Source organism: Plutella xylostella, chromosome 15 (genome assembly GCF_932276165.1).
Source record: "Plutella xylostella chromosome 15, ilPluXylo3.1, whole genome shotgun sequence".
NCBI classification, from domain to species: Eukaryota; Metazoa; Arthropoda; class Insecta; order Lepidoptera; family Plutellidae; genus Plutella; species Plutella xylostella.
Window position 1 is genome coordinate 1,045,868 of NC_063995.1, and position 16,682 is coordinate 1,062,549.

General features: G+C 37.0%; 1 protein-coding gene and 1 long non-coding RNA gene across 4 annotated transcripts in view; one reads left to right on the forward strand and one right to left on the reverse strand.

The window, feature by feature from the left end:
- The first annotated feature begins 101 nt into the window (after nucleotides 1-101).
- LOC105398629 (multivesicular body subunit 12A) overlaps nucleotides 102-16,682 on the forward strand; it is a 34,399-nt gene continuing 17,818 nt past the window's right edge. The window contains exons 1-3 of one of the 3 annotated variants that reach the window (XM_048625801.1): nucleotides 102-473; nucleotides 6,397-6,705; nucleotides 12,341-12,548. In XM_048625801.1, coding sequence (XP_048481758.1) covers nucleotides 6,495-6,705; nucleotides 12,341-12,548 — 419 coding nt within the window. In that variant the 5' untranslated portion in view covers nucleotides 102-473; nucleotides 6,397-6,494. The remainder of the gene's footprint in view (nucleotides 474-6,396; nucleotides 6,706-12,340; nucleotides 12,549-16,682) is intronic. The other 2 variants (XM_048625800.1, XM_038108345.2) reach the window with 2 other exon arrangements.
- Nucleotides 13,379-14,317, reverse strand: LOC125489590. Its single transcript, XR_007267076.1, has 2 exons — nucleotides 13,842-14,317; nucleotides 13,379-13,617 (listed from the first exon to the last, which is right to left on the reverse strand). It is a non-coding gene; the product is annotated as an uncharacterized LOC125489590 (long non-coding RNA).

The window sequence follows — 16,682 nt, forward strand, 5'->3', positions numbered from 1 at the left end:
TTGTATAGACTGTATAGTAGATTGCACAAAGTTTGATTATCTATGGCACAGTACGTTCATGTAGACACTAATAAAACGAAGTGCAGGGGGTGTACTATGGATTTATATTTGTCTTCATTCATTCAATTTATAATTTCATTCATTCAACCATCCTTTTTCTTTTGTCTATGCTAAACTTTACAAAGCTGTGTTGTGTCTAGTGTTATTTTTGTTATTTTTATCGTATTTTCATGTCCTAGCGAATAGAATTACAACTTTTAGTGATAAATACTTTAACTAGATTAATTGCTGATCAATTACTCAAATATTTATATTTGATACTTTTTGAATAGTGCATAATTTCTTCGAAACTTATCTTGCCGTTAGGTGATTCTGAAGGCAATCAGCTGAAAAGTGCACAAAACAGGCACGAACATTCGCTTAGATTTACTCTAGGCCTTGAGGTGCAGCGCTCGCGTGGTGCTACATTCATGGTGAGTTAGTTTTATTTCAAACAAAGTCTAATTATCGCATTGTACCGATCATCTCTCGGGGTCATTGTTCTCGAGATAACTTCGATCCGGCCGCCGTCTCAGCTGTCTGGACCCAGCAATTGATTTTAATTACTCGGTCTCCGGCTCATAGACTCGACACACTGTCCGCTGATGGAACAGTGCCAAGTATTGTGCAGCATCTGCTGTTCAATTGAATAATCAGTGTCATATCCTGTTGTATACCTACATTTTTTTATGTTCAAGTCTTTGTTGATAGTGAGATTAGTGGCGGGCTTAGTCTAAAAATCTATTCTTTTATCTAAAACCTAGTGTTTATGTTAGTTTTGTTTGTTTATCTTGGATCCCTTTCAAGTTAAGGGGATCCCTAAAGCTAAAATGCTAAAGTCGGCTTGATATACTTGATTAGATTGGAAAAACGGTGGCTTCTATCACATTGATAAAAATATATTTTGTAGCAGAGGGTATACTGAACATGTTAGTTGCTTATAAATTGGTGCAGGATTATAATAAGTATGTTAAAAAAAATTGCAAACACACCATGTCTTTTGCCATTTTTTGACTTATTATGAAAAAACCCTCGAAATCAGAGGGCCCATTTTCATGGAATCTTATATGTATGTGTAGGTAATTAAATTCTTAACAAAGTTACCTTAAAGAGTTGGATTTAATGGACCAGAAGTCAACTTTTTTTGCAAAAAACTAATAAATTCCGGTTTAAAAATGATGACACCGTGACAGATTTCAGATTTCTTCAGTCGTCGCCCTGGTGGCGGCCTGTTAGGAGCGATACCCACGCCATTTTATTTTTTATCAAATATTTCACAAAAACTGATTAAATCAACAAATTATGACTACAAGTATTATAATACATATGCATTTGCTATGGAAAGTTAATTTTCTAATCATTTTAGATGCAGAAAAGCCGAAAATTCTTAGAAAACATTTCGCCTTTTCGATTTGTTTACATTTTTTACTATAGAGTTACAGATGCATAGATAAAGGTAAACATTGCACATAATGACACTTATTAGATTCTCCGAATAAGAACTACACGGTCAATGCAGTATGCCAAAGCGCGAGCCTGTTTATATTCTGAGGGGTAATTTATTTTATTTTAACGGTTGTGTATGGTAGGTAAGCTACACAATATACAGGGTGTTGAAAAGTAAGTTCATAATTTGTTTTATTTGAAACCAAAAACCGTAGTTAATTAAAAATATATATATTTTAAGATGTGGCAGTCTGTACACTACAGGTTGTTAAAAATAAGTAAGTATTTTTAAAAATTGAAGATCTAAAATTTACATAATTTTTTAAATCTATTTAACAAGCTTTGCAAAAAAGCGGTTAAGTGCGACTGTATCTCGCCATGAAAAAAATGAAATGTTTACTGTAGCTATGAATTTTATGCGTTACAAGTGGAATAAAATACCGCATAATATTATGTACAACTATGTAAGAGCCTAGTTTTTAAAAAAAAACTCATAAGAAAATATTAAATACACAGGTTTTTTAACCCCTGAAGGAAATAGAGGGGTGTTATAAGTTTAAAGTAAGGGCTGAATTTTTTTTTTAAATTAGGGTGATAGGTAATGTATATTTTTAATGATTTTTTCAAATAGATAAATGTTATACCATTTTTAAATTGCCATAAAATTACCTATAGTTATAGTTATAGAAAAGGGCAGGGCTACCAGTGCCCATTCGCCACTGCAACCTAAAAGATCTATAAATTATGACTCCCCATGCCGAGTCTCACTCTACAGGCCCAGGTCTTTTATAAACCTGATATTACCTATACAGGATGTTGCAAAAAGGGTATACTGTGCCGAAAGGGTTTGACTCAGGGGTTATTCTGAACAACTTTTGTTCTCCAAGTTTTGGAAATTCTCGAAAAATAAATTCGGTCTCTATAGTAAAAAGTCACGTGATCGAATAAGTTTCTATGTAAAAGGTTTTGTTACGTGAATTTTCAAAATTGTAGAAGAAAAGTGGATCAGAATGGCACCTAAATCCACTTTTGGCTAAGCTTTATACCCTTTTTTCAATACCTTGTATAAAATATCGTCAGCGTCACCTTAGATCGTAATCATCGTATAACTCCTCGTGACCAAATTTTAGAGGAGACAAAAATACTGTTTTATTTGTAGTTCTAGTTGGCATACTACCCACCTAAAGTTTTTTTTAACTAGCCTAAAAATGATTTGTTTAGACAGTCTATCTTCCTGTTCAACCGCAGCCTGAGTGCCAGTGACTCAATGACTGAAAGGAGGCCATTAGTGCTCCTAAATAAATAAAGCAGGCCTGTAGATTATCTTTCAGTGTACCGACACATCTGATTGCTGTAAGAGCCTGATAAGCTCTTCGAACGAGTCATACCTCTGTGGTGGTACGGTTTCGACCTTTCGGACAGTCAGTTTGGCATCCGAAATGCGGATTCGAATAGTGGGTACAATACTTTGCGTTCGTTCACTGTCGGAGCAGGATAAGAACCACGGGCGAGTTGTTGCGCTGGCTGTTTGCTTAAAAATAGTAACCGCGTTCAACTCTATCCCCTAGAGGGCGAACCTTTAGGGCGGCTCTTGTATACCATCACTTGTCTTCTTATCTGCAGAAAATTGACAGAGGTCATACGTGTCTAACAAGTACATTAAGGATGCGAAAAGAGAGGGTTTGTTTTCACTGAAGAAGTTCAGTTGCGGAGTTCCACAGCGGTAGGTCTTGGACCCCTCTGCTGTGGAACTTGGCATACAACGCGGTCCTGCAAATCAAGCTCGCAAACGGCGTTAGCACAGTGCATTTTTCTAATGTCACACAGGTCGTGAGGTAGGCTGAGAGCCTCCTTCGGGGATGACATCCCAATGATTCATTACGAAAAAATTGCTGCAGCTGTGCTCGCCATGCAGTGCATGGGCTACTTCCGAATCTGGGGGGCTGTTGCAAAGGAGTCCGTTGCCTCTATACGGTACGGGTTCCGTGCGATCTATGATCTTGAAACTTGTCAAGTCGAAGAGAATGGCTCGTATTCGACGCAACCTGCAGTACTGGTGGGATTGGTTGGAGGACAGGACAGCAGGAAGCTGCAGCAGCCGTCATGCTGTGATTCGACGCATAGATGCAAAAAAAAGTTGAAAGTAACTTCATGTTAATAAAATATTAGATCTTAATTTAACAACATAACATTGCAAAAAAAAATTAACATTGTTGAGTATGTTATTGTAATTTACTAAAGTAGTAATAAAAACAAAGGCTTATTGCATAGTTTTCGTTCACGTTCGCCTACATCGCACGTTGTATATGAGAATAAAGGGTATAATTACTAAGTTTTCTTGTTTAAAAATCACGGTTTGGGGTTTAGAGGAAAACAAATGGTAAAATGCGGAATACAGTTTTTTTTTCGAATAAAGAGGAAAACATGTGAATTCAAAAAACGTTTCTATTGACACCAAAGAGTACTTTTCGCCGAGAAAAGTGGAGTTACAATGTTTGCGATCTAAAGTGATGATAGAACTAGAACTTATTTTTTCAGTTCACCTGCTGTTGAGTGAAATCGTAATTAGGTAAATGACTCTTTAGGGTTGTTTCCCTAATTACCAGAAGGAGGAGTGGTGACCCGAAATGAAATGCGTGTTCTTATTTATTGATCACATTTATTTGTACACGTGAGTGCTAAGTGCGTCTCTACAACCGACTGACGTTACATCATTAGTTACATATGTGTGTGTGCGTGAACGCCCACAACATTCCCAAAAAATAATATTGTTCTGCACTCACTAAATGCTAGATCACGTCGGGGTCACCAATTTGGGGTTAAAAATGGGTTGTGGTAAATGACGAATGCAGGATTCATGAGGCCAAACTATTTACTGAACCAAATTACATTTTCTTAAGTGTGTTCTAACTGACGGGCGCGAGACGACTAGCGTCTGCGCATTGTTCGCTACTGGAAGTTACTAGAAAGCTGACATTGCAAAACGTGACTATAACATGTGTCGCTACAACTCCTTGACATGAAAATAACTTTTTTTTTATAATCGTTATAACAAAACCGTTTTTTTTAATACAGCAATATTTGTAGGTGTACTTACAGTGAGCAAAAGAGCGCAGCAAGGTGTAAATTTTTTGGTTTTTAAGAAACAAAAATATTATTTCTATCATATCCCAAATACACATAAGTACTTAAAAAAAAAATACACACTCTCGCCTTGTACTAATGTACTCCCTTGCGGGGGTACTTACATGTTATTATTTTTCTGGTGACCTCCCCATATCCCTTTGCCAGCTACGTAACCTTTTGTGACACCCTGTATATGCAGAGTTCTGCAAACTACTGTTCTGCTTTTGAAACACCAAAAAAAAACAGGTCGTCTAACGAAAAGGTCACGTGACCAAAAAAAAATTATATGAAGAAGCGTTTTTTTCATGAATATAAAAAATTACGTAGGATAAAAGTTTTTCAGAGTGACGCCTGAGTAACGCCCTTTCGGCTAACTATACTTTTTTTATTACACGGGGGCAGAGTTTAATACAACACCCTGAACTATTAAACTCTGATAATATTTTCGCGATTTTTTTACATTCTGATTTCATTTCCTGGCTTAGAAATAACATCAATAACATGCTGCACACGTAGGTTTCGGCATAGTATTAAACCCTTTTTGCAACAACCTGTATAAATATCGGCACGGGTACGACTTTATATATAATTAATTATTAAATATTAAAAATACTTTCAAATAAAAATTAATATTTTCGTATCACAAAACAATATTACTTACTTAGTATATTTTTAACAAAGTGGCATGTCTTCACTTTTATGTTTTCGAGTACTATGTTAAAATTTCATGTCATTGTCCGTAGAACGCCCCGCATACCTCAACCCCCCCTCACTAGATTTGACAGATTCTGATTTTCTTCCAGCTTTAGTGACAGCCTTAACAGCCACTTAAAACTATACCTTACTAATAAATTTCTTGAACATGACTGTTTAAGTAACCTATTTAAACTATCAAGCATGAATATGTGCATGTTTGCCTATCTATTAGTACTACAATTTATACTATTGTAGCTGTTTTGTAGAAGCAAAGAAAGTAGGGCAGCACTCAGTTATAAACCTTGTTTGAATGGTGTGAGTAATGTTTACCTTTTAAGGTTGTGTGAAAGCTAATAATTCTGGTAATAAGGAAATGAGTAACTACTGAATATCTTTCGGAAGTATGTACTCATTGCTGAAAACAAATATGTTTTAAATTATAACTATGATTTAAATCAATATGTTTCAGCCCTTTTCCTATCCAGTATAGGTAATGGCAAGCAACATTTTAAACTAATGTTATTGTTCAGTATTGGTCAACAATTTCTCGCACAGTTCTGTGCTACTATAACAATGGTTGTTGTTTGAAGCTTGAAAACAATAGATTATTTCATGAATGACCAGTTTGTAAGACAATTAAAGTAACTGTTATAGTTGGAACATGTTGTATTTAGAGTCAGCTGTGTTACTAATTAGTATTATCACCACCATAATTACAGGGTGTCATTTCATACACCGCCTGTCTACTTGGGGACATGCAGGCTAGAAATAAGATGTATTTTGTATTGTATTTGTATTTATTATTCATAATATTCATTACATGTCAGGGAAAAAAATAATAATAATAATATAAAAATAAAGTCATACCTAAACTAAAATGAAATACTAATATAACATTAAAATGTACTTAGTAGTACAAACTTTAAACGTAAATTTTAATGGTAAATTATACAAAAAATGATAATCATAAAAATAATAAAATGTGATATTAGAATATATATTTTGGTTCAAGACTAAGGCTCAAGCATACCAACTTCATCTTCATCTCCAAACAAATAATCCAACAACTCCTCACATCATCTGTTTCAGATACAACCTTATATCTGACCCGTGTGCCAAAAAGAAAACTACAGACTGAGAAGACTGAAAATTTGCTAGTATGTGACAGTTACTGACACCATCACAACATGTCCAAAGTTCTAACGGCCCTCGGAGGGGCCCTGCCCGATGAGAGACCTCTACTCTCTATACAGATAGTGGAAAGTGTGGCTAAATGCCCGGCCGGGTACTTTCCGGTCAACAGGACCTATGATGAGGACTCTGATGCTGGTCTGCTGAAGCAAAATGGACTCTTTGGCAAAAAACCTAGTCACTACATTTGCTTGTCAAAGTCAGAAGGTTAGTAGAGTATTAATACCAGAGTTTAATTAAATTCACCAGTTTTATATTTCCATTAAAAATAAATTAACCTGCTGATATTATTATACAGTCATAAGCATAAAAGTGACTCATTGGAATAGTAATAATAATGATAGACCTCTCATTTGTTTTCCAAGAATGGATTAAGATTACTAATAATCCATTAGTCACTGTTCTAAAGATTTTTATTTTTTATTTATTTGTTTATTTTAAGATCAACAAACAGTAGTACAGTGTATGTTACAAATCATGGCATTAAAATATTATGGTATTAAATCAATGTACTACCAACACAGTTAACCACGGATTACAAAAATAGTATTTTATGATTTAAACAAATATTATTTAGCTTATTTAAAAAAAATAAAAATAATAAACTAACTTAAAATTATAAATGGGACACGTAAAACAATAGACAAAAACAATTATCTAACAATGATAAAACATATTATTAAGTACATATTTGTAAAAATCTATATAAAAATATAAAAATATATACCTGTATACAAAGCAATTATAATATATGATAGTTAGATATTATTAAGTACTAGGTATTGTAAACAATATTGTATATTGTATGTATATAAACGGTGTAATAATAATTATATTACGGTAAATTTTCAAGAATATGAATGATATGTCTCCTATAACTACTTGGTTTACTTGATAGGATGTCGATACCACCAAACAATTTATTGTACGAATTACATAGGCGATTAAATGGCTCACGTTTGCCAGCGTTAGTACGGGCTGTGGTCGTAGCGAAAAGCTGATAGGGATGTGCAGCCCGCGCGGGCGTCGCACGGCCGGGCACGCGGTAGCAGAGCTTATTGTTCAGAGCAATACAGTCATATTTAGAGTGACAAAGGTCATACAGAAACATGGCGTCTAGTAGTGTGCGTCGATGCTCAAGGGATAAGATTGAGTAATTACTAAGTAGCATTAAGTATGAAATTTTAGAGCGAAAACATCGATAGTGTATTGATCGAAGGAACTTTTTCTGCACCATTTCGATGGATGTGTTGTATTTATCGTAAAAAGGATTCCATACAGCGACTGCATATTCGAGCTGTGATCTTATGAGAGACTTGTACAAGTGGAGAAATGTGTGTGGTTTTTTGAAATGTTTACTGGATCTCATGACGAAACCGAACATCTTGAAGGCTTTATTTATTATTGTTTCTATGTGAATGTCTAGGTGAAGTTTACTGTCCAGTATGACTCCAAGGTCTCTGATTGAATCAACCCTTGCGATGGGAGTGTCACCGAAGAGGTATGAGAATTTGATTTTATTAATTTTTTTGGTGAAACTGATTACTTTACACTTATTTATACTTAGTTCTAGTTTGTTGTCGTGGCAGTAATCAGAGAATCTGTTCAAGTCCTGCTGGAATGCAACTAGATCAGTATCATGTTCGACAATATGGTAGATTTTTAAGTCATCTGCATATAACAAGTATTTACAGAACTTAAAGCATTTATGTACATCGTTTATGAATAAAACAAAAAGCAGAGGTCCCAAAATAGAGCCTTGCGGTACTCCTGAGCTGATCCTTACTGGCTTTGATTCATACCCGTTAATTACTACTCTTTGAGAACGATTGGTAATGTATGACTTAAACCATCTCCAGAGATTGCCTCGTATGCCATTAAAGGCTATTTTATCTAGTAAAATTTTATGGTCCACTCTGTCGAAGGCTTTACGAAAGTCTGTGTAGATGCTGTCGATCTGTTTATTTTTATCTATACCTTCGAATAGATAGGAGGTATAAACTAGGAGATTTGTCACAGTGGAGCGTTTTTGAACAAAGCCATGTTGTTCAGGCAATATATTATTATGCAAAACTGGGTATATTATGTTATGTACAAGCCTTTCAAAAAGCTTCGACAGAGCAGACAATATTGAAATAGGCCTATACTTGTCTACTTGATCTTTTGGTCCATCTTTGTGAACTGGTGTTATATTTGCCACCTTCCAGATACTTGGAAAAATACCCTCAATCAGACATTTATTATATAAAATATGTAAGGGTATGGAAATAGTGTCTGCGGTCTGTTTCAAAAATATTGGGTGTATTCCATCAGAACCAGAGCCTTTAGTTAAATCCAGCTGCTTTAGTTGAGTGACTATATCATGACAGGGAATGTGTATTTGATTTAATGTGTCCTTGACATCATACCTGTCAATATCAACTATACTATTTATAGTATAATCGTCTGACAAGCTAGAAGGCTCGAAAACAGAGAGGAAGAACTCGGAGAATAGTTCGCATATCTTTTCAGGCTCATTAGATAGGGTGTCTTTGTATTGTACTGTGCTAGGAATATCAGATTTTCCTTTAAGGTTAGAGATGTAGGTCCAAAAGTGCTTTACGTTATCCCGAATGCTGTCCTCAACACAATTCATGTACTTCTTATAGCATACCTCAGACTCATGCTTAAATCTTTTACGATACAAGGAAAATATCTCATAGTCCGACTGGTTTTGAAATTTTTTCCACTTGATCCAGCTTTTTGTTTTGTTTTTGTGGATATGAATAAGTGATCGAGTAAACCAAATGGGGTACGTGCAATTTTTAGCCGGTTTCAATGGTACATGTTTTTTTATTATATTGTAAATATGTTCATAAAAAATATTCACTGCTGTTTCAGCAGGTTGTTGTTGTAATAGATTTGCCCAATCAATACCAGAAATATCTTTGTTAACGACAGTATAATCCGCTTTATTAAAGCAATACTTATAGCTTGGTTGACGAGGAATTGAACTCAGATTTTTTATTTTAAATAACATGTAGAATGGAGGGTGAAATTTATCCGGAGGTACAAGTGGTACCGGGACGGGGAAGCAGGATGACTCGACTTCACGGACCAATACCAAATCCAAAATTCTACGATTTATATTTCTGAGTTTATTGATCTGGCGACAGCCGAGTTCTGACATAAATTCAAGCAGATGGCGATTACATTGTGGTGCACTAGCATACATAATAGGGGTACAATATGCATCATTATCTTGCCATTCCTGTAGTGGTAAATTATAGTCACCTATAATACAATAATTGTCAAAGTCTCCGGTTTGTAGCATTTGCAGTAAAGACGTGAAGTGCGATTCGTAAACTTCAGCACTCATTTTGGGCGGGATGTACGCAGCACTGATAAGATGCGGGGGACGAGCTCGGTCGGCGGTGGGTATCTGCAGCACGAGGTGGTCGACGCCGGGCGGGCTGGCCGCGCGCGCCGCCTGCGGCTGGGCCAGGGTGGCTCCGAGCGAGTGCGCCACCGCTATCAGGACACCGCCTCCGTCCTGCTTTTTGCATATAAGACGATCACGATCGCATCGAAAAACTGCATAGCGACCGTCTATAAAGGCCTTATTAGAGATGTCAGATATAAGCCATGTTTCTGTTAAGACTATGACGTCATAAGAGTGAGATAATATATTCATATATAGTGTGTGCAGCTTTGTCCTTATACCCCTGCAATTTTGGTAATAAATGGAAAGGTTAACATTATTATTGCTACCAATCATTGTTGACTGAAAACGAACATTTGTATTAGGTATTTATACTGACATGGGGTAAAGCATAATTGTGTAAGTTTAGTCTTCACTGACAAGCATAGAACAACGCGGACTTCATACTCAATGCTGACAAGTAATAATTTGCTGAGACAGCCATATAAAATGTGAATAAAACATATCATGTCATGTGGTTTAAAGACAGTGTTATAGACGCATAGTGTAATATCAATATCAATATACTTGAATTTAATACTATAATCATATAATATTATACATAAGTAGGTAAGCATAAACGAAACATGTATTATCAGAAAAAGGTATTTTAGGAATGTTACAGGCAAGTTTGAGCATTTTAATCTGTAGGCGTAGACATAGGTCACAAGTGATATATAGACTACCGTAAGATACATGGTTATAAGAAACAAGAAATCAATATAAGATGCGTATGCATGCATGTATACAAAAAATATATTTATCAAGAGTAATTTAGGTTTATTTGTTTCGCGGTTTAATCTTGCATAGGTCCTTGTGCGATCTGATGGCGATGACTGGTGAGTTGTCGGATTCGCGGACAAGTATAGTGGCGTGCTTGACCCATACATACTTGTACTCGTATTGTTTAGTTTTCTCACGACATTCCCGAAACAATTTCTTACTGCTCAGGGTTAGGTGCTCGTTACAATATATCTTATCTTTTTCATGGTTAGACAGCCCGAGCTCATTAGCCGTTACTCCTTTCCGTAACCGGAAGGCGCTCAGAATATTGTCGCGCAATATACGCGAAGAGACTTTGACGATGATGTTCTTCGGTCGGCGGCTGTCCGGCTGCGCGTGCGGCACACGGTGTACGGAGACGACGTCACTCTGTGCTATCTGTACATTTATGAGTGAGCCCAGGGACTCAATTAACCTAAGAAGGTTTTCGCCTCTTTTTTCGGGAACGTTACCCAACTCTAGATTACACTGCCTTGCCTGCTGTTCAAGACTATCTATTTTGGACTCCAGGAGGACAATCGCATCCGAAGTTTTATCAGCATTTATATGTCCGGTTTCTAATTTTGCCACTTTCTTTGTGTAATCATCGTATTGACTTGCTAGAAACTGAGTCGACGTCTGTAATTCCGTAAGATTATTGTTAACCGCCGATTGACTCGATTCTAATGTGAGCACACGTTTCTCCAGCTTTGTTTGGTTGGATCGTAGATCATTAATTTCGCTTTTAATTTCGGATGTGGTTGCAGTGAGAATATCCAGGTCATTTCTAATGCTGGTGATATTTGCACTTATATTTGATATGTTACTGGACAAGTCCTGGCGCCAGTCGCTTAATGTGTTTCTAATCTCTGCAGAGAAGGAATTAAAAGCATCGAATAGATCACCATCCGGGTGTTTTCGTTTTCTTAATGCTACATTTGGTTGCTCGGCCGAGCTTGCGAGCTCGGGGTTTGATAAATGTAGGTTGGATTTTGCAGGAGAGCGTTGTATCATAGACATTGTTAATTGCCTCTCAGAGTAAAGTTGTATGTGCTCGAAAGTTGTTCTACGTCTGGGAGTGTCTAATCTATGACCGCGGCCGCTGTGACGTCACGCTGGTCAGCGATAGATAAGCGGGCGCAGCGCACACTCAGATATGACTCGAACGTCCACGCGCGAAGTATTAGAATCGCTTGGGGTGCACCTAGCTACCCGTACTTATTTTTTAAATCGGATGCGATTTGTTATCACAATTTGCTTGTAATAGTTAACAAATTACTCACTTATATCAGTCCAGGTGCTGAATAATTGTCACTTAGGTTTATGTCACCAATTATAACTTTAAATTAGCACTTTTTATCACGTAATTACGCGATTAAGTATTTTTATTTGAGGGAGCGAATTGTAACGATGTTTATCTATCAACCGAGATGGCAAAGATGATGATAGTTAAACAAACTACTCTTCAGCAACTCCATCATCTCTTTATGAATGTTTGTGTTTATAAAATTAAATAATAAATATATCTTATTTACATATGTTTCTATCTACAAAAACATTTATTCGATTCACTGTTAAACCTTGAAATACACTGCAATACTCAATATCCTCTTTCCTCAGGGGTCCCCGGCTACGTAATGGACGGTCTAGTAGTAGTGGGGGAGCGAGAGGCAGCACCGCCGGGGTACAGCGTCTGCGGGCGTGCGGGAAAGAGACGGATATGCACGCGCGTGTCCCGCCTCGCCGCCGCGCCCGCCGCGCCGCCCGTCACTGACGTCATCGTGTGCTCCAAGATGAGACAGGCGCCGCAGGGGTTTATATTGGCTGGGTAAGTGCTTTTAGAAGGTTAAACACGCACAGCCCGTAAACAATAATCCACTGTTGGATGTAAGACTTATCCAAGACTGCTAACGGCATTGACCATAATAATGCAATTTACTTTTTTCATCCACAAAAATATGACTAAAGGCGGCTTAAGCATTGCCGCCCGTCACTGACGTCATTGTGTGCTCTAAGATGAGGCAGGCGCCGCAGGGGTTTATATTGGCTGGGTAAGGGTGGGTTGCATCAACATCCCGGTTATCGTAATAGTTAAGGTTAAACTTAGCAATGACAGAGTCGTTATAGTTAACATTTTACTGCAACGTGTTGCACCATCAAATCTTCGGTCATTGTTAATGTTATTAGGGTTGCTAATCGTTTGAGACATAATTATCCCCAAAGTTATAGTGGGAAACGTTTTTATGTAGGGCAATACCAAATCTAGCTGTCGGACTGAAGCCGTCACAGAGTACATTGTAGCCGTCATTCTCTGTCAAAGCACTCAAAGTCAACATGTCATGGGACCTAAGTCTGTTATTCCTCCAAATATTGACCAAAAGATTATCATCAATAAAACCCGCGACAAAGTAGACTCAGGTTTATTATTAATTAATTCTTAACAAGTTGAAACGAGCAGGTAAACGCAGCGTGGGACGCCCTCCTCCCCGCTGGACTGATGACCTTAGGCGGGTGGCGGGTAGTGGTTGGATGAGGAAGGCCGAGGACCGAGTGTTGTGGCGCTCCTTGGGAGAGGCCTATGTCCAGCAGAGGATGATTATTGGCTGATGATAATGATGATGATGAAGTTGAAATTAAACAAAATTAAAACTAACGATGTAATCTATTGAAATATTTTATTTTTATTAACATTCCTGTTAACTGCATAGACAGGTTCCTCTTCATCAGATGATGAATCATCATAAAAAAAACCTAGCTGGTGGTACAGGGTCTCTCATTTTGTTACATAATATATGTATTATGCAGCTATGGCGTAGCCACTATAATGGGCTGCACTCTTCTTAGTTCTGTCCTTATTTTCATTGATAAATTGCTGTATTTGAGTGATTGCAAAATTTCTGAAAACAAGGTTATTCAATTAAAGAGTTACGTAGGTTACTTTGATATTAGATTGCTGCGCTGGACCGGCAGCCGGCCGGTAGCTGGTAGTGGCTGGATAAGGAAGGCCGAGGGCAGTGTTGTTTCGCTCCTTGGGAGAGCCCATGGCTAGAAATGGACGCTTATTTGGTGGTGAAGATGATCATTACACCTACAACATAATAATAGGTGCATTGGTACTTACTTCGTCGTTGGAGGCAGTAAGAAAGGTTCTAGTTTTAAAGCCAACACACGAGCCACATTTTTGAGACCTGGAACCTATCCAAGAACGAGTTCTCATCCCAAGTTGCGAATCTATCAGTTCTCTGAAAGTACAGCTTTCTCTTAATATTTCGTAAGTTCCGTACTTACTCCACCTTAATCTCAATTTCTGAGGAACTTGTTTCAAGCTCTATTTCACGTAGAAGCGACATGATAAGAATTATTTAATATTAATATTTGTACGTAATACTGTTACTTTGAGGTTATACAATGCGTTTGACAGCTACCTGACTTTAACAAAAGCAGTAACCGGCCAACATTGGGTGGTTATGGTTATCGTTAAAGTTATGACGTCATTTTAACCATAGTTGAATGGTGCAACCAATTTTTCGCTTAACCGATGCTTTGACAGACGATGTGACGTTTGTAATAGTTAAAGTTAAATGGTGCAACGCACCCTAAGTGCTTTTAGAAGGTTAAACACGCACAGCCCGTAAACAATCCACTGTTGGATGTAAGACTTATCCAAGACTGCTAACGGCATTGACCATAATAATGCAATTTACTTTTTTCATCCACAAAAATATGACTAAAGGCGGCTTAAGCATTGCCTTAGCACGAAAAATGTTAAAACCACAGGCTATTAAAACATTTGCCTAAAGGTAGTGTTTTACTGACTCTATGCTTTTGCCATGATGTGTACACAAGACCATTGTTATAAAATTAGTTCACACAATCAGATAATACTTAGAATAAAGTTACGAAAGAGCCAGTTGTTCTATTCCTTATCTGTTACGCAAAGCAAATAGCCCTACTGTTATGAGTTCTTTGAACTTTGTACAGTTCGACTACTACCATTTCTTTATCATGTCTTTAAAATTCTTAGATAAAAAGTTACTTATCTACTGAAAAAATGGTTCATGAATTTAATGACAGCGTTTTACCTACCAATAAAACGCTTATTAAATAACTTACCATATTCAAAGCCTTATAATATGAGAGTAGTGAACTTGACTTTTCGCGCGTGACACACAGCCGGTTTGAATGTGACGTTTACTATACCTGTCTCTTTCCCGCCCTTTTACCCCACCAGGCAGGTTACTTCTAGATTTCTTAAATGTGAGCTCGACATTGGGTCTCATATTATATATTGCTATAATAATTATTATATACCAGGCAGAAGTTAAAGTTAAGGCTTTGAATATGGTAAGTTATTTAATAAGCGTTTTATTGATAGGTAAAACGCTGTCATTAAACAACTGTACGCAATTCAAAGCCTTATAATATGAGACATGTCTGTTATCGCCTGGTGAAAGGGACGCCAATGTGATAGTAATGCATAAAATATTACAGCTGTAACTCTTATGTAATAGAGTTGTGAATGAAATAAAAGAATTAACACATGAAGCTGCAAATAACAACGCAGGTGTAATTAGGTAAATAATTAGATAAGTACTAATGAGTACAAATTAATGCAACTTATTTATATTTGAAGTTCTACCTAGTAAGTAAGCACTTATAAGGATAAGTAGTTAGAATTTGAATAAGAGATTTAAAAAATCATTATTAAATTCTTCTTCTTCAAGTGCCATCTACTATCGTAGGTCGGCTATCATTATGGCCACTTGGGCCCGGGAAGTCGCAGCTCGGAATAGCTCTATGGTGGACATATTGAACCATTCGGCGAGGTTCTGTAGCCAGTGGGTTCTTCTACGGCCAGGTCTTCTTTTGCCCTGTATTTTCCCTTGCAATATGAGTTGCAGGAGGGCATATTTTTCATTGCGCATTATATGGCCTAAGTATTGCAGCTTCCTTTTCTTAATTGTGTTTAAGAGTTCTAGCCTTTTGTGCATCCTTTGCAGTACCGTTTCATTTTTTACTCTATCCGTCCATGATATTTTCAGCATTCTTCTATATATCCACATTTCGAAGGCTTCTAACCGTTTACATAAGGTCTTGGTCAGTGTCCAAGCTTCTACTCCGTACAGAAGTATGGAAAATATGTAGCACCGTACCAAGCGGCACCTAGTGGAGAGTTTGAGATTTCGGTTGCAAAGGAGGTGTCTCATTTTCACAAACGCAGCCCTGGCTTGCTCGATGCGACATCTGACTTCCACACTGTGGTCCTCTTGTTCGTTCACAATACACCCTAGGTATTTATATGAACTAACTCTCTCCAATGGTTGGTTGTTGACAGAGAGATTGGCAGATATTTGAGAACGACCGACAACCATGTACTTGGTCTTTTTTATATTAATATTGAGACCGTTACGAGCACTGGTTGATGCCACACAATTTATCAGCTTTTGCAGGTCTTCAGGGCAGCTTTATTAAATATAATACTTTATTTTAATTTCTGCATACAAAAACAAAGCCCACTCTGGGTGTAGATAATATACTTGCAGTACAACATTATAATTTGTGTTCAAATGTAATGATAACAAAATAGCCAAGATAATTAGTATTATAATAAACATTTTTATAAGCAATTAACCACCGCTGCTCATATTTACATTTTCATTTAGGTGATTAGGTTATTAACTCTAAGGTAATAAGAGTACTTCATTATTAATTCTCAGAATTTTTATGTGGTTTAGGTATTACTTTTAGACAGGTAAGTTTCAATTTCATTAACAATAGACCTAAGTAATCAACTGGTGAAGAATGTCTGTAGCCCTAAGCTCCGCAGGGGAGTAACAGGACTATAAGTAAGTAAGTAATCAACTTAACCAGCAGATCAGGTACCTAATAAGTGAAATTGAGATAAACATATCTAAGTAGAAGGATCAATACTTATGATATTGATATTATATGATATTATATA